The 27,160-nt window shown below is 43.7% G+C and overlaps 1 protein-coding gene across 2 annotated transcripts in view; it reads right to left on the bottom strand.

Moving 5' to 3' along the window:
* Positions 1-23,551, bottom strand: part of LOC109864674 (dedicator of cytokinesis protein 2) — a 139,672-nt gene extending 116,121 nt beyond the window's left edge. For both annotated transcript variants that reach the window (XR_004204125.1, XM_031797056.1), the window contains exons 1-21: positions 23,407-23,551; positions 18,584-18,667; positions 17,873-17,913; positions 17,650-17,705; positions 17,459-17,555; positions 17,012-17,160; positions 15,440-15,575; positions 12,927-13,084; positions 11,710-11,791; positions 11,434-11,569; positions 11,195-11,270; positions 10,973-11,049; positions 10,573-10,823; positions 10,025-10,123; positions 9,563-9,635; positions 9,286-9,389; positions 8,818-8,998; positions 5,749-5,846; positions 5,560-5,649; positions 4,994-5,094; positions 1,686-1,820 (exon numbers count right to left, since the gene is read on the bottom strand). Coding sequence is in view for 1 of the 2 variants with exons in the window: in XM_031797056.1 (XP_031652916.1) it covers positions 1,686-1,820; positions 4,994-5,094; positions 5,560-5,649; positions 5,749-5,846; positions 8,818-8,998; positions 9,286-9,389; positions 9,563-9,635; positions 10,025-10,123; positions 10,573-10,823; positions 10,973-11,049; positions 11,195-11,270; positions 11,434-11,569; positions 11,710-11,791; positions 12,927-13,084; positions 15,440-15,575; positions 17,012-17,160; positions 17,459-17,555; positions 17,650-17,705; positions 17,873-17,913; positions 18,584-18,667; positions 23,407-23,449 (2,267 nt within the window). In the remaining variant the exon portion in view is untranslated. The remainder of the gene's footprint in view (positions 1-1,685; positions 1,821-4,993; positions 5,095-5,559; positions 5,650-5,748; positions 5,847-8,817; positions 8,999-9,285; positions 9,390-9,562; positions 9,636-10,024; positions 10,124-10,572; positions 10,824-10,972; positions 11,050-11,194; positions 11,271-11,433; positions 11,570-11,709; positions 11,792-12,926; positions 13,085-15,439; positions 15,576-17,011; positions 17,161-17,458; positions 17,556-17,649; positions 17,706-17,872; positions 17,914-18,583; positions 18,668-23,406) is intronic.
* Between the last annotated feature and the right edge of the window lie 3,609 nt (positions 23,552-27,160).

The raw sequence follows: 27,160 nt of genomic DNA, 5'->3' as shown, positions 1-27,160 counted from the left end.
TCCAGGTTGTAAGGTAACAAAACAGAAAAAATGCCAAAGGGGGTGAATACTTTCGCAAGCCACTGTAGCTATGACGCACACACACACACACACACACACACACACACACACACACACACACACACACACACACACACACACACACACAATAAACAGTATATATTTGAGACTCCACCGCAGACAATCATGACAGCCGGGTACAGGGTAGACACACTGCAATCCTATGCTAACCCGATCCCAACGACACAACGCACATGTGTGCAACAGATATCTCTGACCCCAGTGGCATGTTCCTGTCTGGATCTCTGCACCCTTTTATCCCTGCAGGCTCCTGTAGAATAGTGGTAGGATGGAGTGTACAGTAGAGTAGGGCCTCATAATCCTGGGCCTAAAGCCCTATGGGCCCTATCAAAGAACAGCCTGGGACCAGGCGTTGACCCTAACACTGCTCACCCTGATAGCTACTGTAACTCTACTGCTACCCATATGCACCATTCACCGCCATGGGACAACAGAATGAATGGGCTACTCACACCAGATGGACAGGAGACGAGGAGAGACGAGGAGAGAGGGAGGGAGGGAGGGAGGGAGGGGGGGGGGGATAGAGGCCAGAGGGAGATGGAGAGCTAAGAAAGAGGCGGTAAGATGAACAAAGAGGGATAAATAAAAGAGGTGTGACTGAGGCCGGAGGAAAGTTATAGAAGGGGAAAGAAAGGTAAAAGCAAGGTTTAAAGAAATAAGGGATAGGGCAGAGAGAGAGAGAGAGAGAGAGAGAGAGAGAGAGAGAGAGAGAGAGAGAGAGAGAGAGAGAGAGAACATCTAATACATTCTCTACTTATAGAAATCTGAACTATCGGAACTAGGACTTGAGAAACTTCAGATTCAAACTGATAAATCATTGATGAGTGTAGGATATGAACAGTACTACAGATTAAGCTACAGGACAGTACTGCATGCGCTGCTCTTGAATACTGAGTATCTGGCTAGGCTACTCATATGGGATGAGTTACGTAGACTTGAAATTCAGAAAGTTTCAATTTTCTTTGAAGTAGTTTGGCAGACCTGAGAGTGAAGAACTGGAGCAATCCATCGTTCTAGCATCCCTCCAGGGAGAGCAGTGACGAATACATATGCATTGCATATGGTTTCTGAAACAATTTGACAAGCCAACAGATAACCACACACCACACACTTCCCGAAACAAGCAACACAGCCCGAGCCCTTAGAGCCTGTGTTCTGCTACTAATCTGTCAGGAACAAATGATGTGATGTTATTAATTAATGTTGTTTCTGATTATCATATGGAGCAGCCTTCAGAAGAGTTGACGTATCATACGTCTCTGTGCGGCAGCGTCTCACCTCTATCCGCAGCTGCTCGTTCAGCACTGGGTCTATTTTGTCATTAGGTGTTCATTGAAAACGCCACTTCATCATCAACGCTTGTGAGCAACATTAGTTGCTGCAATCAGCGTCTTTCAGATCAAGCTGTCTTTGGGAATTAGCTCGGTAATGTACAAGAGCGTAAACAAGAGTGTCCATGTGTGTATGTGTCTTGTGTCTTGTGTGTGTTGTGCGTGTGCGTGTGTGGACTGTGTGCATGCTTTTAAGAGTTAGATTACACACACACGCACACACACACGCGCACACACACACACACACACACACACACACACACGCAGACTCACTGGGAGTAGAGCATGCGTGAGCGGACAATGAACTTGAAGATGTACTCCAGGGCTTTGAGGGTGCGGAGGTAGTTTTCACACTGCTCCCCTCGACTGGACACATCCAGATACCTCTTCAACACCGACATCAACTTCCTGAGAGGGGGAGGTGGGAGAGAGAGGGGGAGGGGGAGAGAGAGGTGGAGAGAGAGGGGGGCAGGTGGGAGAGAGAGGGGGAGGTGGGAGAGAGAGGGGGAGGGGGAGAGAGAGGGGGAGAGAGAGGGGGGCAGGTGGGAGAGAGAGGGGGGCAGGTGGGAGAGAGAGGGGGAGGGGGAGAGAAAATTAAAAAAAGAGTAGACCAATCTTAATTTCAAAGTGTTAATTAAAATGTTCATAACACAAACACACCACAGCACACTGGGCCCAGAGGACGAGGTTTATGTCCCATAGTGCTCCCAAAAATGTGCACGGGCTTGTTGCCTAACTGGATTTAAAACAATCAAAGCCTCTTAAACAACAACAGTCCTTTTATAACGGTCCGGAATTTTTTCCCCTTCTGTTTTTTGCAAAAGGATAAAGACAACAACAAAAAAAGTCCATAAGTGTAAGATAATCTGAGGATGACATTGGGTGGCCTCGTATTTAGACAACAGAGTTTTATATAACGGCATGGCTAGCACTGGTTAAGCTTCAGTTTTGACCCCTTAGGGAGACTCATTGAAACAGCTGATGTAAATTATTACGCGGATGGCACTGTTCTCTACTCGAGCAGCGGCAGCTTGACTTTGGCTTTTGAAAAAGCTCAAAACAGCTTTTGACGTCATTGAACAGAATCTGTACGGCTTGTTCTGAATTCCTCTGAAACAAAATAAATGGTATTTTCCGACGCTAAACACTCTGAAAAATCAGCCAGGTCACCTGTCATAAAGTCAGAATTCGATATCCCCATCCATGTCTGAGGACGTCGGGTGATGATGCGGAAACCGACCACTAGGGGCAACAGCGAGCAGTGTTACCTTCAAGTAGGTATGACTGACATGGTTTTCAAACAAACTCTCAGTCTCATGTCTGCCTCTGGTGCCGAAGGTTGCATGTTTGAATCCAGCGATAGAAAGTTGTTTTTGAGATGGTTGTTTTAAGCCTATCCCAAACCGTAACCCTTACAAATTTGGAGTTAATGCCTAAACCTAACCTTATGATGTTTGGAACCACTTCGAAATTTGACGATTGAGAAACATGACCGAATGTCTAATTCTGACGTGAGACTGTGAGAGCTTGTTGGTAAACCATGTCATTACTACCTTGGAAGGAAATTCCATATAGCATGTCAAGACGTACAAATATCTGGGAGTTTGGGTGGGGTTTGGATGCGAGCTGTGTTAAAGCAGTGCGGCTTGGATGGGTTGTGTTTCGGAGGACACATGGCTTTCGACCTTCGTCTGTCCCGAGCCCGTACGGGATTTGTAGCGATGAGACAAGATAGTAACTACTAACAATTGGATTCCATGAATTTGGGGAGAAAAGAAGGTAAAATAAAAAAAATAATAATAATAATAAAAAAATGTATATGTTTATATTACCGGCATAAGGCTTGTTTTTCCTTTGAGGCCAGAAAAGAGCTGGTATGGTGTACATTCCTGTTGTCTTGGACTACAGTGATGTAATTTATATGCAGACCCCAAGCACTACCCTGAAGGCACTTGATTCCATGTATCATGCAGCACGTAGGTTTACTACCAACCAAAAGCATCTGACACACCACTGTGATCTCTAAAGTGCTGTTGGCTAGTCTTCGTTGACTCTACGTAGGTTTAAACGTTGGTCTACTATGATCTATTAGGCCATTTTGGGAAAACTGCAGCTTTATCTCTGTTCTTCTTTGATAAGGTCTTAAAAATAAATACCAGTCACGGTCTCACTCTTACTTACATTTAACGGTTCCTAAAATCAGATCATGGCAAAAGGTGTTTTAGCTACTCAGCTCCGTGGTCTTGGAATTCTCTCCAGACCAGCTGGAAACTCCAGGGTCTTGTTGGTTGACTCACATGTTACTGAGGAATGTGATTGTCAGTAGGACTTGATGCAGTGGTACATATGCTAGACGTTTTTCTATCTATGATGTGTGTATGTTTTTTGTAATTGAATTGTATGTGTGTCTATGTCAAAACATACACTATACATATTTTTTTTATGGTGTGTCTCTGTCTGTAAGTTGTTAGTGCATCTGATATTTGTCTGAAACATTGTTCCCCCCTGCTGCTGTCTTGATTGGACCAGGTCTCTCTTGAAACAAACGATTATATCTTAATGAGACTAACCTGGATAAATGAAGGTTCAATAAAAAGTAGGGAGAATCCTCTGTTTTAACACAGATTGGAGAGCGAGATGGGGGGGGGGGTGAGGGACGAGGGCGGGGAGAGTGAGATGGGGGGGTGAGGGACAAGGGCGGGGAGAGCGAGATGGGGGGGGGGGGGGGCGAGGGACGAGGGCGGGGAGAGCAAGATGGGGGGGGGGGCGAGGGACGAGGACGGGGAGAGCGAGATGGGGGGGGCGAGGGACGAGGGCGGGGAGAGCGAGATTGAGAGCATGGAGAGAAAGAGAGAGGAGAGGTGGAGTGCGCGATTTTGAGAGCGACGGGGAGAGACGTCAAGAGGGAACGAGAGAGGGATAAAGTGAGAATGAGAGAGAGAGAGTACATATTGCCTTGGCACGTCATGCCAATAAAGCAATTGAAATTGAATTGAGTAGCAGAGAGGCGAAGGTAAAGTTGAAGTTAAGACTCAGTGAGCCAAGTATTCTGGCCAGCCTTGAGTAAGGTACCACGGTCTAGTAATCCACCTTATCCTGGCTTATCCATCCATTGGCTTATCCATCCATTGATTTCTACTGCAAACCTACAGGCACAGGTCCTATGAGCCGTTCTGGCTACTTACTCAATGGCCTACAGGCACACAGCATTCACAATGACACACGATTAATGCACTACACCCAGCATCAGCACAGCTTCTTCAACAGTGACCCTTCACCTGAACCCAGCACCACCATCTGGACTACCATCACGTGGAACCATTGTGATAATGATGACATACTGTATATGCACTCTCACTCAACAGTGGAAAATCAATGTGCACGTCATCTCCTGTGGAAATGTCCCTATGAGTGTGGCATGAGGAGTCATTATCGATAGGGCCTGCTGCTTTACCTCCACAGTCTGACTATCAATGTGAAAGAGGAGTTCAGCCACTCCTGAGGCTGCCTCTGAGAGACAGGGAGACTGACAGACAGGCGGAGGGGAAGAGGAGGGGTTGGACACAGAAAGTAGTACTGACTTGTATGCCAGCGTGGCGCTGAAGTGCTGTTTAATGTAGGCCTCCAACACCGTGTTAAAATGCTGGAACTTCCTGTCTGCTATCAGACCAATGATATAGATCTGAGAGAGAGAGAGAGAGAGAGATTACATTGTTGTACATTGTTATATATATATATATACATATATATATATATATGACATTTTTAATGTCTTTATTGTTTTGAAAGTTCTGTATGTGTAATGTTTACTGTTAATTTTGATTGTTTATTTAACTTTTGTATATTATCTACCTCACTTGCTTTGGCAATGTTAACACATGTTTCCCATGCCAATAAAGCCCCTTGAATTGAATTGAATTGAGAGAGAGAGAAAGAGAGAGAGATAGAGGCACATTGATAAGGTGAGAGAGATGTGCCTCACTGGCAAAATGACACACAGACAAGCAACAAGCAGGAAGACATGTCTATTCCGAAGGAGAATGACAGAGCCATAAGGACAGAGATCGACAGACTGACAGACAGAGATAAGAACAGTGACAGAGAATACCAGACAGAGACAAGAACACACACACACACACACACTCACCAGGGCGTCGAACACTAGGATGTCATAGTCGTCAGTCTGGGAGTGTTCCATCATGATGGTGAACAGAGCATCCAGAGTGTCCTGGAGAAACTACACAGGGAGGGGAGAAGAGTCCATAAGATGACACACACACACACACACACACACAAACACACACATACACAAATAACACACACGAACAACACACACCTTGACAACCTGCTCTCCGTCGATGATCTTGAGTTTCTCCAGGTTTTCTTTGAGGAGCTCAGGACGAGTCCTCCACTTCAGTAGGCCCAGCAAACCCACTGAGAAGGAGAAAGAAGAAAACAAAAAACATCAATCTATCCATCCACCTACCTGTCATTGAGTCACGGTAAACCCGGCCAGCAACCCGCAACAATCATTGAATTGTTCTGGGGGCTTGAAGCCTAATAACCGAAGCACAGGAACTCCAGTTGGCTGCAGTGGTGTAGTGCTGTTTTGTATGGTGCCGGATCGCCCACATTTAAAAAATTAAAAAATTCTCAATCACAGTTTGTACCGGCAGAAGTAGCCTATTGTCTTTTTAGAATATGCATAAAATGCATCCTTCAAATGCAATGCCCGCCTACGCCCAAAGATATTGTCTCAATAAATGTTTCTCATTTTCAAACCCTCAAACACTACATTAGGCATACCTCATTTCAAAATGCGCCAGCTACTTCTCGTTTTAGTGCTGAAACATCCCAACTGCATTTGCATGCCAATTCATTATTTTTTACCTTTATTTTACTAGGCAAGTCAGTTAAGAACAAATTCTTATTTTCAATGACGTCCTAGGAACAGTGGGTTAACTGCCTGTTCAGGGGCAGAACGACAGGTTTGTACCTTGTCAGCTCGGGGATTCGAACTTGCAACCTTTCGGTTACTAGTCCAACACTCTAACCACTAGGCTCAGTTCCATGGGAATATGGATTTAGACCTATCCTGTTGCCTAGTCACTTACCCCTACCTACAGTATAGATCCATACAGTAGCTACCTTAATTACCTCGTACCCCTGCACATCGACTCGATACTGGTACCCCATGTTATTTTTTACTCATTGTGTATTTATTCCTTGAGTTATAATTGTTTCTATAATATTTAGAGTTTTCTCTCTGCATTGTTAGGAAGGGTCCGTAAGTAACGCACGCTAACCCCATTCCGTACAAATGTGCCCAACCGCGACTTTCAAACGAGGCTGCAAAGAAAACTAATGGGACTGTAGTGACTGTGTTGACATCAAAATATGGGGTGTGAACTACGTTTCTTTTCAATCGTTGATTGAAATGATAAGGGTCCGATAGTATTGGAGAAAAGTTTTAAAAAACGGACCCCTCCGACGCTGTACGTTACAGCGTGACGTGTCATGGCGTAACGTACAGCACACATAAAGCAACTGTCTTACAGCCTCTCTCCACCAGGTGTAGCACTTCTCTCACAGTTTAAAAACAAGGGACAGGGTAAGGGGGGATACCTAGTCATTTTCTGCGTCATCACTGCAAGCGATCATGATGCTCAAAAGCCACTGTTTACTTCTGAAGATCACTTTAGCACCGCCCTAAAAACCCGATTCAAATTCGACACAAACCTTCATAGTGTTTCATTTACATTTTAGAGGCGATAAGGTGATAAATTGGACAGGTCGAGTGACACCTCTCCTTCTCACTATCACGCAATAGGTTTCACTTCCCCACCCGCCATTTAAAAAAAGACCCAACGGAGCTCATTGCCTTCTTGAATCATGCAGAGATGGGCATCATGAAGGCCTAGTCATTGATTTTGTTAGAAAAGGGAGAAATTGTGCTTTACAATGGTATTGATATTATAGTTGATCTGGAAGTATTACGTTTTTTGGGTCGCTAAAATAAAGTCAATCGTGCGGACCAGTGCGATGTACAAAAGTGAGTTAGTTCACGTTAAGCATTTCACTGTTACTCTAAACCTGTTTTTTTACAAAGCAGGGCTGAACATGGGGCTCCGCTACCACCACCCTTCATACCTCAGCACTAGCAATCTCATTCTCTACTGTGCATCTGTTTGGTCAAGGTCGTCACTCACACACACACACACACACACACACACACACACACACACACACACACACACAGTTGACACACAAATAAATGCCACCATGGAACACTACGATCCACCCTACTTCCCTGGCTCCCTGTCCTGGCAAACATCCCCCTTCCACATATCTGGAGACTCGAAACTACCCAGAAAACGATTGAAAAAGTCTGCAACGTCCCACACCTACCGCTCCGCGAGGAGCTCCTCAACCAACCAAAGATACGCCTCCCCGCAGGAAAGACAATTTGGGAAGACCCACCCACTGACGACTTCAACAAAAGTGGACACAAGAATGGGAGTCACTCGACCTGACAAATAAGCACCCAATCAGTACCCCCTCACCACAGGCCCCTGGTTTCAACCTCCCCAGGAAGGAATGGTCCACCCTCAATAGGTTCAGGACTGGCCACGGCCCATGCCTCGCCAACCTCCACTGATGGGGCATAAAAAGTAAGCCCCCTAAGTGCCTGTGGGGTGGAGCAAACCATGCACCCCATTGTTGAAATCTTTCCTATCCATACACTCAGCGGAAGCAACCGCTTGGCCCAGTTACTTTGCATTCGCTAAGTGAATAATAGATCTCTAATGTCTTTCAAAGAGAAGTTAGCATCATTGCTAATATAGCTAGCTGCCAAAGTTGAACTAGCTAGCGATATTAGCGATTTGGTTAGCTTGGGTTAGTTGTGCACACTTCGTGACATTTATAAGGTATGGTTAACAAAAACAAAGAATTGGCAAATGCTGCTTTGACAATATTTTACAGCTTGTTTGTTAATCAAACATGTTGTTTTGAATTAAAACTGCTCATTTTAATGGCCTCCATGTATAAAACCTTTACCCAGCATGACGCTGTGTGTGTGTGTGTGTTTGTTTGTGTGTGTGTCCTTGCGTGCCTGTGTTTGTATTTTAAAAAAATTGTATAAGCACTTGCATCTGGACTGGTGATTAATACTGCAGCACAGTGATCATTACAATGATGGACTGTCTTCCTCACCAACAGCTGTTACACAGCACCTGTATGGCAAGACCATAACTGTGTATGGGGGAAACGTGTGTGTGTGTGTGTGTGTGTGTGTGTGTGTGTGTAGGACAAAACTATGACATCCCTCCCACATTGTTCTAATCTAGAACATACTCAGTCTGTTCTGAGTCATCCCCCTCCCCACACACACATACACACACACCGTTCTGGGTGAGTTTGGTGGAGCAGACGAGGGTTGAGACGGTGAAGCTGTCTCTGGAGCTGACAGACAGGACTCCTACACTGCTGCGACTCAGTGTCCCCCCCTTTGGAACGTCACCCTGGTTTCGCGTAGAGGGCTGGGACAGGTACGAGTTCACATCCTCCATCCTCTTACTGTCCCCCTAAGAAAGAGAGGGGGGGGGGTATAGTTTAGTTTGGGAGTGTGCGAATGAACAGTAATTAATTTTCATTCAATTTGGCGCTTAATCAATAATTCCAGTTCATTTGGCAGGGAATCTCCAATGACTTAGTTTAGCCTATTCAGTCAGTGATTTGGCTATGACTCAGACGTGATTCAATTCTCCAGTTCTTTCAGACTGTGAATCTGTACTGGCTCATTTCTCCATATGAATGTGAGTTGTTTCCGTAGTTCTGTAGTTGTGTGAATAAGAGTTGATTCAGTTCTGACCTTAAAGACAACCAGTTCATGAAGTCCATCCTGCAGCACTGTTCCATCCGCCTTCATCAGATGAACAAACGCCATGGCAAAGTTCTTCTCACTCTTATCCTTGGCTACAGAAAGAGAGACGATGGGGGAGAGACAGACCTAAGGTCATTTATTTAGTAGAGGTATGTAATGCCCCCTGTCACATTGCTTTCACCCCTCCAGTCCAATCAGCTCAGCGGTTAAGAAAGTAAGGATGCAATGGGAGGATATATGGGAGGCCAGAGTTGGGTGTACTCACACTCCTGAGAGGAGCGGTGTCTGAACATGAAGCGCAGGTGGCTCCTATGCATCTCCTCCAGAGGGATGGCCACCTACAGGGCGTAGGACAACATTACATCACATTACATTACATCACAACAGGAGATGTCCTGTTACGGCCCTGTGATTTGCGCAATCATGTGACATGCCTGGATTTGAACCTTTATTTAAAACCTTTTCCTCAAACCTTCCAGTTTCTCTTTAAGTCAGATGGTCCAGCACCATCATCAGACAATTGCTTTCATTTTTGGTGTAATTCTCCTTTCTGGAAGAGGCTCAAAATACAGGATGAAATCTTGCTATGTCACATGAATGCACAAAACCAGGGCCCTACAATACCACATATTAAAACAGACTATGCATTGTAGTATACACAGAGGGCAACAGTTGATCAACATGCACAAGCATACAACAACGCATGCACGCATGCACACACACTGACCTTGAACGTCTCCATCCAGCGTGGTTGTTTGACCTGGTAGTAGATGACAGATCTGTACTCGTTCAGCGGCCGATCCCCGGCTCCCAGACAGATAGAGTTCTACAGGACAAAACAGAAAGAGAGACGACAGAAAGAGAGAGACGACAGAAAGAGAGATGACAGAACGAGAGATGACAGAAAGAGAGAGACAACAGAGAGAGAGAGATGACAGAACGAGAGATGACAGAAAGAGAGAGACAACAGAGAGAGATGACAGAACAAAAGACGACAGAAAGAGAGAGACGACAGAAAAAGAGAGACGACAGAAAGAGACTATCAATTCAACTAACTCCCATCCACCTAGATACATCGAACCCAACAACCCTAAACAGCAGATGACATATGAAATACAAAGTATGATACAGTGCTGAAACAGTATCCCTTCTTGGCTACTTCCAGATGGCCTTGGGTATAATATTGTTAGTGTGAGGAGATGTTCTATTTGTGTGACAGAGTTTTTATATTTGGTGTGACACACACACACACACACCGTGTCCTGCCCAACTCACCGGCACGGCCTTGCCCTCCTCGTCACACACCATCATGATGACCTCCATGTTTTTCTGGGTGGTCTTGTTGTACTTGTCAAAGTCCCCAGTCCACAGAGTCAAGTAGATGTCGTTGCGGATGTCCCCCGGCATGATGATTTCTGGGAAGCCCAGTTTACGGGCCACCACCGTGCTGCGGTCCACCAGGTGGGGGTACTCCTTACGGATCTGGACGATGTCACCCACCAGGGCCTTCATCGTCACCCATAGACCTGGAGGGAGGAAGGGGGCAAGCGTTGACAATAAAGTCCATGGAATAGTGTGAAGAGTCCATTCAGTAATAGTACTGTAACAACAACAGCCAGTAGAGACATCAGCCAAAGAAGAGGTTGTTTGGGCTACTCTGTGGGGTGTGTACTACCTTGTCCTCCACTGTCTCCCCGCGATGCTGTCACCTTGTTCAGCAGGGAGTGGAGGAAGTCATTCTCTGCCACAACCCTGTAAACACACAAACATTTCAACTACATACTCCCCCCCCCCAAATTAAAAAAAAAAAAAAAAAACATTTCAACTACATTACAATGACTAAACTAGGTAGGGATGGGGGGAGAGAGGTGGACAGGGAGAAGGAGGCAGGACTCACGGAACGAACGGGATGAAATACTGCTTCTCCTCGTCACACTCTATCTTTCCTTTGATGATGTCACTGATGTCCATCACTGCAGAGAAGAAGAAAATAATTGCCTCTTTTACATTTTCTGTGATCCACCTAGTACAAAATATGAATGTACTTGTGTGTCAAGCCGTGACCACTATCAGTGGATCCCAATTCAAAATCTTGTTAACACTGCCCACTGCCCTATGCCATACACTAGTACCTACCTGCCACTCCAAAGGGCCTGCGGAGGCCCAGGGTACACTTCTTGGTGCCAGTCTCTTTCAGTTCCATACGACCCACTCTCACTATCTGACAGATCAGGTAGATCTTGTCTCTGTTCAAATCCTTATTCCCCAGGTCCTGGAGGGGTATGAGGGAGGAGAAATCTAAATAACATGGGGGTCCCGAGGCAAAACCAGTTGAGAACCACTGACCTAAACGATATGACGGTATGACGGAATCATTTCGGCATCAAACAGTGCTCCCTAGTGGTGACTTACTGTAAAGACAACCTTCAGGTTGTTCAGCATGTCAACGTCTTTAGGAAAACCTTTACTGGTCCAACGGATCAGGTAGTTCTCACTGGAGGGGGGGGGGGGGGGACATGGAAAGGGTTAACAGAACATGTCTTATAAACACGTAATAAACCCTCAATAAGAATCTAAATGCATTGAATGCACATGTTAAAAACATTTTTGGGACATAGACAAAAATAATTGCTAATCCATTGCTTTCAGCTCTTCCAAAAAAACACTTCTCCTAAATAGAACTGTTCTTGTCCAGCAGAGACTGACGCTGACTTCCTATCAATCTGCTCTGCATGTACATCGGGGAAATGTTGCCGAGCCATCCAAAGCCCACACCTTCCAAAAAGATCCCTGTCACAGTTTGACACAGTTTGACTCTGGTCTGGATGAGAAAGGAGGGAGTGGAGTATAGATGGGTCTGTTTGACAGTGATAGACAGCTGTCGCCATTAGCTGTTAGTCAAGCTCTGCTCCTTTATGTTCTGCATTACTATGTTCATAATGAAATAGTATGTACAGTACATAAGACTGCAACCATATTGAGAACAGGTTGACATGGGAATAAGAGGAGGAGAGGAAGAGAAAAGTAGTGAGGATGAGAGAGGCAGGTATCCATCATCATCACTGGTGTCAGTCAAACTGCCTTTCTATGTGCTGCATTCTATGACAAGTGCTACGCTACAGCACAGTACAGCACAGTACAGCACAGCACAGCACACCACAGTACAGTACAGCACACCACAGTACAGTACAGCACAGCACACCACAGTACAGTTCAACACAGCACACCACAGTACAGTACAGCACAGCACAGTACAGCACAGCACAGCACAGCACAGCACAGCACAGTATAGCACAGCACAGCACACCACAGTACAGTACAGCACAGCACAGTACAGCACAACACAGCACACCACAGTACAGTACAGTACAGCACAACACAGCACACCACAGTACAGTACAGCACAACACAGCACAACACAGCACACCACAGTACAGTACACCACAGTACAGTACAGCACAGTACAGTACAGTACAGCACAGTACAGGAATAAAAACATATGGAAAGTGGGGTAAGAGGAGGAAGAGAGTGAGGAGAGATAAATAAATAGAGGCAGAGGGAGGAAGGGTGAACGAAGCACAAGATGGATGTAAAAAGAGAACTGGATAGAGGGATGTTTAGATAGAGACCTGATGATGGTCTGTTTGTTGGGGTCGTATAGGGACATGAAGAGTTCAGAATCTTCTCCGATCCGACAGACAAAGTTCCGGACGAAGACATAGAGGCTGTGAGTGGGAGAGGACTGGATCCGGGCCGAGATTACCGAGTGGCCCGTCTGAACGTTGGACTACAGAAGAGAGAGAGCGAGGAGAGAGCGAGGAGAGAGAGCGAGAGAGGGGGGGGGGGGGGGGGGGGGGGAGGGTGAGAGAGATACTTAAATGTAAGGGGCTTGTTGACTATGCCTACACTCTTGGATATCATATATGGTGTCTGACCAATGTCTTATTTGTATTCTCTTTATCGCTACTTTCTCAACTCTCTCAATCTTACTTCATCCACACTTTTCTCCCCATCTCTGTAACTCCACCTCTTCAACCCTGACCCCACTTTCCCTTATTCTCGGTCTTTCTTTCTCTCTTACTCTCTGGGCTCTATTTTTTCGGCTATGGCTAAGGAGGAGCACTTGTCAAATGCACGTTAGTTTGACATTTCGTAATGTAAAAACGGGTGCACTTGGCATTTTCCAGCTCTAACGCCAGGTTTGGCAATTTTACCTGTCTAGCGTCAACTCCCTTGTGCTGAGGTGGGAGGGGTGGCAATATTTGAGGTGTGTCCTTAAAAACATGCGCAAGCCACCATTTTATGCAGCGCTAATCGGAAGTTTTAAGACCCACAAAAAGCAGGACTTAACCGTAGCCCAGTTGATAATGGCATGGATTTGAGAGCGGAAGCGCAGCCTATCCAGCCATGATGCACAGTGGAAGAGAGATGGGCCTTTTGTGCAGGTGAATATCATATTTAGAACCATAAAAAACGATTGGTTCCCCCCCATTGTATTTAATTAGATTAAAAACCAAGCGTAGCCTACCCTCCCCTTAATCAAGGCTGGTTTAGCGGCATCGCATACAGGAGGTGTTGTCTTTTTTATCCATGTCCATAAAAGGTCAAATAAAAAATAAAATAAATTACCCAAGTAGTCTATGAGTTATGGTCTACTGAGAATGTTTTGAAATATTTTAGAGGTTTTTGCCCTCGTACTTTTCCCTTATTCACAATTCACATACCTGTATACTTCATTTCGATTGTTCAGGTAGGTTATTCATCCCCATTTCCGATGAGTGCCCCTTGTCCGATTACCGCTCCTATTCAGTCATCCTATAATGCCATATAAATGGCAGTTTTTTTTTGAATCAGCCTTGCACATTGGCAACGATACAATTGATAGGAGCCTAGAATTTTGTATAGACGTGCGGATGTTATGCGTAAAGACATTTAGGCCCCACAGTGCCATGGAACGGGAGAAGCGATTTATGATATCATGTTTCTGACCCGATCCTACTTAGAAATATTGTTGTTGGTTTAAAAAAAGATGGACTGTTTTTTGTTTAATTTGATTAATAACCAAATATTCACTGCCCATGTCATGGCTCGAATGCAATGCAATCTGGAGAAGTGCAAATACGATCCGTAAAATGTTTATAAACGAGCAGTATAAAGGTGAGTGGACATGCCCCCTTTCTCTTTATATTGGATCTTTATCTAGCTCCTGTGAAAAGTTTGGATCTGCGTAAAACTCTCCATAATATAAATTCCATAGTCCATATTCCATATTCCAAATGGCCTTCTCTGTACTATAAGCCCATGGGGAGCAATTATGGTGCCTGTAACTGTTTTTCAGAGATACAGATGTAGGATCTTAATTTGGTCACCCTGTTGCAATGCAGGAAATATAAAACGTATAGTGTATTTGAGGTTTAAAAAGGCTGCTGAAGTTTGTCATTTCTACTTTGAAATTTCAGACTTGATTTGCCCTTACGAAAAATGTATCAACCCCTACACAAATGTCCATTAATCATAATCCATATTATAATTGACATTTCTAGTTGCTTCAGGATTATTTTCCTGCTTTAGCAAACTGGCTCAAAATGAGATCTTACATCTGTAGCCTGTTTTTATTACAATTTGATTATTACATTTGATTAGAATGATCAGTCTTTTTAGGCCTTATCAAAAGGGCAGTGAATTTAATCTTCATGCTTATTGACCATGTTTGGCATGTCCAGACTGTAATTTACAGTAGGCTTAGCCTCTATATCAGTGCAAATACTATTGTCTATGTTTAAGAATGTATTTTCATATTGAAAGCAGTGATATTAGAACAATGCGGACTGCAAATATATTCATCATATTTAGTAAATATGGTGCAGGCTATTTAACGAACTAGGCTATAATAGACTAACTGACAATGCAATACATTAAAATACCCAACTTGAAGCAACCATATACTTAGCCATGGGGCATGTTCTGATTGCCCAGTGAGGGTCCAAGCCTCAACTCACCAACAATTTGTTTATTCATCAAAACACACCACCAGCTACTGCGCCCATAATTCCAGTTGTGAAAATAGCAAAAATATGAATTACAGACCCGTGAACCTACAGCGCTGAGATTGATCATTGTGATAGGTTTGTTCAAACCTGACCTGTTCCTCTTTGATGCGTTCGTTGATCTTGGTGGTGGCATCTTGGTGGGCTCTGAACAGGCTGATCACGCTGGCGTTCTCTGGGTCCAGCATGTTCCCATTCACATCGCGCACCACCAGGTCCAACTCCAAGATCCTGGAGGGGACAGGAAGGAGGAAGAAGAAGGAGGAGATGGAGGAGTAGGTAGGAGGAGGAGAAGGAGCAGATGGAGAAAGAGAAATGTGTATCTCTCAGACAGATGCAGAGATGGAAACTTTCCCAAATGAGAATAATCTATTTTAGTGATAATGTGCACTCCTAGAAGTAAAGGTGCCTGGAATAACCTTTTGGGTTGCCACACAGGCGGAACTTTTCCAGTTGAGAAAGATTCCTTGAGGAACCCCTCAGAAAAACCTTTCTGTGATGGAAGGGGTTCAGTTATGAACCTTTTTAATAATATATTGTAGAGGTGACAGCCTATCAGATTGGAGGCATGGTTAATTGGAAGTATGGCTTTTCAGCTATTTATGTTTGGTCGCCTGTAAAATGTAATTCATCTTCAAGTTTGTACACTGGAAATAAATGTTCCTTGAATATTTATGCATATTCCATATAATATCAATAATATTAACGATGCTGATTACATACAGTAATAAAGTGGTAACTATTTCAACTTTGGGATTTGCACAGGATCTTGAGGAACTCATACACCTCTATTGCATAATCTGCCTACTGCTATAATCTGTTTAGTATCGAATGATTAGTGTGCACGTAAACACAGTCAATGAGGGTAACTGTCATGTAAATGCCATACTCTGCTTATCTTAATCGGCATTAAGGTCATAACCGAAGTAATCATATGCCGATTAAAACCACTGGTTTTTCGGAGCTATCTTTCAAGTGATTAACATGTAGACATGCTAGCACCATCCGAGCGAGCCTCCCTCTTTAGTGTGAGTGAAGTGTGTCCGGGAACAACTGAATGTACGCTTCTTAGAAGTCGTTTTCAAATACAAACTTCATATGTCCGAACTCAGAATCAAATATGCTCTGCAAAAAATAATATGTTCGCTGTGGTAGAGCGTTTATTTTGATTGGCAAATTTCTGCATTTATCAGAGTGCCAATCAGGTAGCCTGATTTCAGATGTGTCCATGTAAACAGAATTATTAGGGAAATCGTTCTTCTTGCAAAGCATGTCAATTATTTCATCAAAATATTATTTTAATCTGACTGTCAACAATAATTGCATTACTGTGTTCATGTAACCGCCCTGAAGCTACACAACTGTCAGTGTTCAACTTTAACATGTGATGACAATACAACAGAACAGATGAACAGGAATGACATTTACTCTAACGGGTGGCCAAAAAAAGATATATCTTAAAGCCATGCTCCTGCTAAGCCATGCCTCCACTCCAGAGGAACCCATTGCTACAATGAACTATTACATGTTCTTCCAAGAACCCCCTCAAGTAACCAAAGGTGAAAATATTATCCATTGAATAGTAATGGTTCCTTGAGGAACTCCAGGGTTTCTCGAGTCACCACTCATTCTAAGAGTGTAGTTCTGTTAGAGTCTATGGGCCATACTTGTTGCCATAGTCAATTTTGGAGGTGACTTTCTGTTTGAGCTCCTTGAACTCGTCGCTAGGCAGCGTGCCAGACAGGAGCTGGGAACGCCATTCCATCAGATCCCACATCAGCCGTTGGACCTGCACCACACGCTTCTTCTTATTGGTCTACACAGAAAGACAAATGGTTACACACACACACCATGCTTGTTACTGCATATTTTCCTGCACAACAGGAAATGCAAACTTGTAGTATATTCAAGGTTTAAAACAGCTTGTAAAGTTTGTAATTTCCACTTCAAAATGTCAGACTATGTCAAACTAATGTCAGAATAATTTAAATTTCCTGTTGCTGATTATTTTCCTGCTGGAGCAACCTGGCTCAAATTAAGATCCTTCATCTGTACATGTACATGTGCACGTACACACACACACACACACACACAAAGAGTGTTGAGGTGTTTACCACATAGAGTTGTTTCCAGATGCTTCCCCACTCCCTCAGAGTGGTGGTCACCTCCTTCACTAGGGGCATCTCTGCTGACAACACCACCTCCTGGTCCCTGTGGAATTAAAACCACATATTGCTGACACACACACACACACACACACACACACACACACACACACACACACACACACACCCACACCACTCACCCTTGCTTTTCAATGATGACCTTCCTCAGCTGCACTATGCTGGCCGGGAATGCTCCCTGTGAAGGTATGGGGGGGGAGAGGTAGAGAGCGGGGAGAAAGGACAGATATAAAGATTGAGGGAGAGAGTACATAGAAATCCTATTTGCTCACTTCCTCGCCAAAATAACATGCACTTTCACCCAACGCATCTATCCTGTCTTAACCTGTCCAGGTGTTGTCTTACCTGTCGATCCTTGTTCCTGACTAGGTAGCCTTTATACCAGCCTGCAACCAGGAAACAAAGGGCACAGTCAGAGGACATACACATATCACATCTAGTCAGAGGACATACACATATCACATCTAGTCACAGGACATACACATATCACATCCAGTCACAGGACATACACATATCACATCCAGTCACAGGACATACACATATCACATCCAGTCACAGGACATACACATATCACATCCAGTCACAGGACATACACATATCACATCCAGTCACAGGACATACACATACCACCTCCAGTCACAGGACATACACATATCACATCCAGTGACAGGACATACACATATCACATCCAGTCACAGGACATACACATATCACATCCAGTCACAGGACATACACATATCACATCCAGTCACAGGACATACACATATCACATCCAGTCACAGGACATACACATACCACCTCCAGTCACAGGACATACACATATCACATCCAGTGACAGGACACACACATATCACATCCGGTCACAGGACATACACATATCACATCCAGTCACAGGACATACACATATCACATCCAGTCACAGGACATACACATATCACATCCAGTCACAGCACACACACTGTAAAACTGTCTTAGTAGTAATCAGCTAAAAGAATGACATCCAGACACACACATTATTCCCAGTCAAACCACAACATTCCCAGTCAGCTCCCTCACCATCGCAGGTCTCCTGGATGTGGACTGTGTCCCCAACCTCCAGAGACAGTTGCTTCACCCCACGGCCAATGAAATTCCATGTTACTAGGGGAGACACAGAGAGATGGCTAATGAATGTCACACCAGTAAGAGAGAAGAAACCGAAACGAAACGAACCATTAGCTTTTGTTTGCCACACTTTAGACCCAACAAAAACAATCAACGTTCCTTGTTCGGGGGAGGGAGGGAGGGCATGTTCGATTTTTGTTTTGCTTGTTGGGGAACAAGCGTATACGCTGACTGTGCAAAACATTAAGAACGCCTGCTCTTCCCCTGACATAGACTGACCAGGGGAATCCAGGTGAAAGCTATGATCCCTTATTGAAGTCACTTGTTAAATCCACTTCAATCTGTGTAGATGAAGGGGATTACAGGTTAAAGAAGGATTTTGAAGCCTTGAGACAACTGAGACATGGATTGTGTATGTGTGCCATTCAGAGAGTGAATGGGCAAGATAAAGGACTTCAGTGCCTTTGAGCGGGGCCTGGTAGTAAATGCCAAGACCTGCAACGCTGCGGAGGTTTTCACGCTCAACAGTTCCCTGTGTGTATGAAGAATGGTCCAACACTCAAAGGACATCCAACCAACTTGACACAACTGTGGGAAACGTTGGATTCCACACCGAAGCATCCCCGTGGAACACTTTTGAAACTTTGTAGAGTCCATGCCCTGACAAATTGAGGCTGTTCTGAGGGCAAAATGGAGAGTGCAACTCAATATTAGGAAGATAGTCAGTGGATACGTAAAAAGTGGATTCGAAATTATGCAAGTAATGTTATTTGATAGACTCCAATTCTACCTGCAAATTTCGTAGTTGATCTATCTTACAGTACCTCCCCTCGCCCTCATACCCTCTCCTTCCTTCTCCTGCCCTCCTAGGGGCACCCTGCTGGCAGATGTCTGTCTGCACTGCGACACACAGAGACACAAATATATACTGTATACTGTAACTGACAAACAAATGATCTCTCTCATACTAACATATCCATACATATCCACACATGTGCAGATAAACACACACACACACACACACAGCGAGGAAAGTCCCAGAGGTCTGTCTGCACTGCTACACACAGAGACACAAATATATACTGTATACAGTAACTGACAAACAAATGCTCTCTCTCATACTAACATATCCATACATATCCACACATGTGCAGATAAACACACACACACACACACACACAGCGAGGAAAGTCCCAGAGGTCTGTCTGCACTGTTACACACACAGACACAAATATATGCTGTAAGTGACAAACAAACGCTCTCTCTCATACTAACATATCCATACATATACACACATGTGCAGACAAACACACACACACACAGCGAGGAAAGTTCCAGAGGTGTCTGTCTGCGTCACACGGTGTGTCCCAGAATCGGTAGTGGGGCCGGGGCCCAGATGCGCGACAGGTGAGATCCCGCCCAAACTCTATGTGCCATGGGCTCTCCAACCCTGTTCCTGCAGCTACCCAGTGTTTAGTTTGGGAAACCAAGTGAAATCTGTTCGGGGAACATCGATAGCGGCATGTTTTCGCAAACAAAACACATTTCACTAAACTGTTGACAGCCCCTCTGCCCCATCGAGATGTGTCACCCAGTTAATTATGCACATTCCCTATTACAAATACAAATTCACTATAATTGTAGGCTAACTGTAAGCCGCCCTTCACAATCAATGAATCAACAGCATCACCTAGGGCTATATGTTCTCTCCCAGACTTGTGGGTAGACATTTTGGAGTGTAGCATAAAGTAACCAGTCCATCCAGTTTGCATAATAATACAGCCCACACTCAAAGGCGATTACTCAAACGTGTTTAATTTGGGAGTATACCAATTATGTACGAAAGGCATCTTTAGTCGGTTTTATTTTATGTTTTTTTTTCTGCCACGTGTAGTAGGCACAAGCTCTAAAATACATATGGGTGTTTTGAATGAATCATCACCTTAGAAAGAAAGCTCTGTCCACTTCGTTGTGTTAGGCTTTGAAGCAACATCCACAACGAACCTGTTTTACACTCAATATTTAAGGTGTTCCTAATGTTCGGTATACTCAGTGTATATGTGCTTGTTCAGATTACAAAAAGAAAAGAGGATATATGTATATTGTGTGCCTTCTTTAACATGTCCAATAGCGATAGTTATACCGCCCCCCTCAAAAAACGTTCTTGTCCATCAGTAATAATATGGTTGTACACTGTCTTCCATTGTTCTGGTGTTTTACAGGTCTGTGTACACATGATGCTAGAAATGGAAACGTACTCACGCCCACTGTGCCACTGCTCTATTTGTGACAGCCAGAAACCTCATGTTACTTCCTCCCTTCTACACTTCCTGTGTTTTCAATCGAACACGAAAGAAGGTTTATCAATTTTAGAATTCATTTCCTGCAATTCTACACACCTTGCCCTGAGATGTAGAGAAAATGTTGCAGTCTTAAAGCAAGTTTGCTGCAATTCTACACATTTCGCCATTGGGACGGAGACTATAGGGCTGTGGCGGTCATGACATTTTGCCAGCTGGTAATTGGCATGCAAATGCTGCCGGTCTCACGGTAATTGACTGTTAATGAACCTAAACATGTTTAGCATGTCCAGGATTTCCACGCATACACGCTTACTGGTGCAAGCCATCGGGGGGGGGGGGGTTGAATAAATCCATTTAATATAGCCTACACCATCACAATAACATGATTTATTGATTTGGTTGTGATAGAACTATAAACCTGGGAATGTCTTAGGACAAATGTAAACATATGAACTGCATGGTGTGACGTTATACTGATGGTTTGGAAAACGTGGCCAGGAAGGCAGGCACTCTGACCCTTCTGCTTCCAGCGGAGAGAGAGACCATTGCATTACTGCTCTGCACTCTTAGAAAAACAGGTGCTATCTCGAACTTAAAAGGGTTTTCCAGCTATCCCAATAGGATAACCCTTTTGAAGAACCCCTTTTGGTTCCAGGTAGAACCCTTTTGAGTTCCATGTAGAACCCTTGCCAGAGAGGATTCTACATGGAACCAAAAAGAGTTCTACCTGGAATCAAAAAGAGTTCTACCTGGAACCAGAAAGGGTTCTCCTATGAGGACAGCCGAAGAACCCTTTTGTAATCCTATTTTCTAAGAGTGATCTTGTATACCAAGCAAGTTATGGTATATCTAATCAATGGGAGATGACAGAATTAAAAGTGAAATGTGAAAGAAAGGCCGCAACGACCAAAAGCTGCTATTTAGGCTATAATCTGAATGGAGTAGTTGTTACGTGTAGGTTAACTGTAGGATGGTGAGAAGCGCAGCAATGCAGTTAGCTAGTTTCTCTCAGTGTGACGCAGTCAAGACAGGTACTATGTAATCGGATGGAGTAATAAATAACTAGCAAGAAGTTAGTCTGGCATGAGTTAACAGCGGTTGCAGTCTCTCCCACTGTGCCTGCTCCAGTGCTCTGTCTTACACATACATTCACACACACACACTGCACAGACTGCACCTCCCCATAGCCTACAGCTTGTCGCTCTGTGCCTCTCTCTCTCCCTCCCTTTTCTCCATAGCTCCAAAGTAGCAAAACGATTGGCTTTTCTGCTGCTTCCCTCACTCGGATCAGACCGGGTCAATAAGGTGACGGGTCTGGTTGTCCTTTAGGTACTTTCAGAACGAGTTAAAACTGTTTATTTATACATATTGGGTCCAGCGCTTTCGCGTGTCCATTTCGGAACAGGACCTGTTACTCCCATCACAATTTGTACTCATCATTCAGATTGTTCAAATTCAATCAGGAAGTGTTTAGAGAGTGATTAGAGGGACAATAGAGTGCTGAGTACCAGGCCATTAGTGAGGGCCTTTAGTAAATTTGGTAGGCTACCCATCAGCTCCATTAATTTACACAGTTTGGGATGGGATTACCTTGAACAATGGTCACCGGGAATTGGACTGCGGGTCATGACTCATGACTGACGGTAAGGTTACCATGACAGCCCTAGGCGGAGAGAAGATTTTGCAATTTTATAACTCACTTCATGCAATTCTACTCATTTTGCCGTGGGGTGGAGAGAAATGTTCGACAAACAAAATCAATGGGTTGCTTCAGTCTGTAATTCGACCATGATTTCTACACGTTTAGACGAACTAACACATTTTTTTATTTTATTTTAAAACTCATTCGGGTGCTCAATTTACTGTTGAGAGTTAGAATAGTAGAATACGCAAGGTGAAATGAAAAACATTTGGTTGCGCATCAGCAGTTGTCTACTATTCTAACTCTCAACAGTAAGTCGAGACCCCGACTGAGTTCCTAAACAAAAGGGGGGTGCGTGCAGCCCGTGGGGCCCATCACTGCTCTAATGCATTGTAGAACTACTGCAACAAATACAAACCCTGCTCTGAAGATCAATATGTTCATGTTTATGAAAAGTGACAGTGATAGAATCAGTCTTTCTGATTAGGAAACATGCCAGGGTTGAGCCTGGCATGCTATCATGTGTGTCAAGTGATTCCTGACAGTCATGTCACAAAGTCACTGTCTGATGCAGCCACTGAAGCACTCTAAGCACCCATTTTGTTTCTCTGAACATGGAGGTCTATCAGTGATCTCTACCTCATCTCTCTCTATCATGTCTGTGCAGACAGTCAGAATGTTAGAGTCAGTTACCTGAGGTCTGCCCACTTCCTGTCAAGGAGGAAGTGAGGGCGATCAGAGATCACCCTCTGCAAGCTAGCAAGCAAACACACACAAGCACATACACACATACACACTTAGGACTGCACAGGTGCGTGTGGGTTACTCACCTACGCCATATCGCTCCGTTGTGGTCGTCATCCAAGGAGCCATGACTGCCTTTCTTTTCTCTCTCGCCACCTCTCTCCCTTACACTCTTTCTCTGGGTGTCTGAGATACGTTCTCCGCTCTCCCTCTCACTTCTGCCTTTTTTTGTTTGTCTGTATATGAAAGCAGATAACTCCTCCCCCTCTCCTTCCTTCCTCTTCACTTTCTCTTCTCTTGCTCTCTCCACATCTGTCATGGGATAACCGTCTCAGTAGTTGTTAGAGGCCTGTTCACTAACTGTAGCTCTCTATGTGACCTTACTCTTAGAAAAAAGGGGTCCAAAAGGTTATTCGGCTGTCCCTACAGGAGAACCCTTTTTTGTTCCAGGTAGAACCCTTTTTGATTCCAGGTAGAACCTTTGTTGTTTCCAGGTAGAACTCTTTTTGCCCGTTGTGTAGAGGGTTCTATCTGGAACCAAAAAGGGTTCATCAAAGGGTTCTCCTATAGGGAACTTTTAGGTTCTAGATAGCCCCTTTTGTGTAGTCCGAACGATGAACCTGTTCTCAATGAGTGTTCAATGGGCAGCGTGAGTGTACTATGTAAGGCAATAGTTTAGTCTAAAGTGGCAAATGATCTTACTAACTTGTTGGCAGCCTATCTGAAATATTAAAAAAAATCCATAGGCCTACTATGGTTCGATATGAAACACAACAGATACTTGGCAACATGTTTCAGCTCCTGCTTTGGCAGTGCTCCTAAAAAACACAAGCTCCTCTTCTCTCTCCTCTTTCTGCTCCTTTGCGTGTGTGATGGAGTGACCAGACAGAGTGATGCAGCCAGCCCTGCATCTAAAACAGCTTGTGCCAGTCCACTCCCACTGTGGATGTAGCCTAATCATTGTAAACCATCTGGGAGCTAACGATTCTGTTCCGCTGCACGGATTCAATAGGCAATAGGAGGCTAGATGTAGCTTACTACTGCAACACCAATCTCTCATTATGAGTGATGGGACCGTAAAATTGATGTGTAGCTTGTAGTTTCCTAATTTATCCACAAGAGGGTAGTATACGTTACATTTTACAAGGTCATAACCATATACAGTAGTTGCACACTACAAGCAAGTGTTCACTGAGCAAACCCACACATAAATGATGAACTTTTATTTTTCAAAATTTGACTTGATAACATAATAATTGATTGTCTATGAGATAAAACTATACAAATATGGTCAAATTGATTTCTGTATAACACACCCGATTTCATTCAATGACCTCTCTCATGCACAGTCCACAGCATGCTCGGTTCGCCACAGCATGCATCCATGGTCCATTACTTACATGATCCTGTGGGAACAGAATGGAGAGATGCTATATCAGAAGACCAGCGGTGGGGGGGGGGAAGTACTCATTTGTCATACTTGAGTAAAAGTAAAGATACCTTAATAGAAAATGACTCAAGTAAAAGTGAAAGTCACCCAGTAAAATATGACTTCCGTAAAATTCTAAAAGTATCTGGTTTTCAATGGAATTAAGTAAAGTGATGGAAAAAGTACTCAATTGTCATACTTGAGGAAAAGTACAAAGTAAAAGTAAATGCTACACATCAAATTCCTTATATTTAGCAAACCAGATGGATGGCACAATGTCATATTTGTCATTTATTTTTACAGACAGACAGGGGCACTCTCCAACACTCAGAAATCATTTACAAACGCAGTATTTGTGTTTAGTGAGGAAGTCGGGATGACAACACGTTAATATTGATAGGTGCGTGAATTGGAACGATTGTGCTGTTCTGCCTGAGCATTCGAAATGTAAACGAGTACTTTTGGGTATCAGGGAAAAGCTATGGAGGTAAAAAGTACATATGTTCTTTCGGAATGTAGTGGAGTAAAAGTACAAGTTATAAAAAATAGAAATAGTACTTTCAATGATTTTTACTTAGGTACTTTAAACCACTGCCGAAGAGCTTTTCTTTCAAACTGACAGACAGGAAACCACAATGAAACTGAATATGAATGATAACATATTTATCCTGTTTTGAAAGTGTGTCTGGGTGCATGTTTGCAGAGCTGCTGGAAAACAGCCCCAGTACTACACACAAACACACTAACGCACATTCATTTATAAATTATAATGGATTCATAATTAGTCCATCCCACTCAATTAAACAAATCAATGTCCCCTGCAACCCTAAATACGCAACTCAAACGCCCCACAAAAAAAAACAATCTGTGCATTCAGACCTTTTTGTTCAGTGTGTGTTGCATACTGTATGTATATTTTTGTAATCGTGTTAGAACTCACAGACTGGGAATAGTGTGTCACAACGTATATACAGTTGAAGTCAGAAGTTTACATACACCTTAGCCAAATACATTTAAACTCAGTTTTTCACAAATCCTGACATTCAATCCGAGTAAACACTCCCTGTCTTAGGTCAGTATGTAACGGTCGTCAGTGGAAGAAGGTGAGGACCAAAGCGCAGCGTGGTACTTGTTCATGTTATTTATTTAAACGGAACACTATCAAACAAAGAAACAAAAAGCACAACCGAAACAGCTCCGTCAGGTGCAAACCACACTAAACAGAAAAATAATCACCCACAACTCAAGGGTGAAAACAGGCTGCCTAAGTATGGTTCTCAATCAGGGACAACGATTTGACAGCTGCCTCTGATTGAGAACCATACCAGGCCAAACACAGAAATACCAAATCATAGAAAAAATAACATAGACTGCCCACCCAACTCACGCCCTGACCATACTAAAACAAAGACATCACAAAGGAACTAAGGTCAGAACGTGACACAGTTAGGATCACCACTTTATTTTAAGAATGTGAAATGTCAGAATAATAGTTGAGAGAATTATTTATTTCAGCTTTTATTTCTTTCATCACATTCCCAGTGAGTCAGAAGTTTACATAGACTCAATTAGTATTTGGTAGCATTGCCTTTAAATAGTTTATCTTGGGGCAAACGTTTCGGGTAGCCTTCCACAAGCTTCCCACAATAAGCTGGGTGAATTTTGGCCCATTCCTCCTGACAGAGCTGGTGTAACTGAGTCAGGTTTGTAGGCCTCCTTGCTTGCACACGCTTTTTCAGTTCTGCCCACAAACTTTCCATAGGATTGAGGTCGGGGCTTTGTGATGGCCACTCCAATACCTTAACTTTGTTGTCCTTAAGCCATTTTGCTCATTGTCCATTTGGAAGACCCATTTGCGACCAAACTTTAACTTCCTGACTGATGTCTTGAGATGTTTCTTCAATATATCCACATAATTTTCCTCCCTCATGATGCCATCTATTTTGTGAAGTGCACAAGTCCCTCCTGCAGCAAAGCACCCCCACAACATGATGCTGCCACCCCCGTGCTTCACGGTTGGAATGGTGTTCTTCGGGTTGCAAGCCTCCTCCTTTTTCCTCCAAACATAACAGTGTTCATTATGGCCAAACAGTTCTATTTTTGTTTCATCAAACCAGAGGACATTTCTCCAAAAAGTACGATCTTTGTCCCCATGTGCAGTTGCAAACCTGGCTTTGGCTTTTTTTATGATGGTTTTGGAGCAGTGTCTTCTTCCTTGCTGAGCGGCATTTCAGGTTATGTCGATAACAGACTTGTTTAACTGTGGATATAGATACTTTTGTAAAAAGTATCTCATTCATTGATTGTGTAATTATAAGCCTACTACACCCAACCACCAAGCAGATTGTGGCCAGTTAAAGAGGAGATTGTCATTTGAATGTCTCGCCCATCTTTAACATTACAGTCTGACA

The sequence above is a fragment of the Oncorhynchus kisutch genome, linkage group LG19 (genome assembly GCF_002021735.2).
Source record: "Oncorhynchus kisutch isolate 150728-3 linkage group LG19, Okis_V2, whole genome shotgun sequence".
NCBI classification, from domain to species: Eukaryota; Metazoa; Chordata; class Actinopteri; order Salmoniformes; family Salmonidae; genus Oncorhynchus; species Oncorhynchus kisutch.
This window is presented reverse-complemented; position numbering and strand designations above follow the sequence as displayed.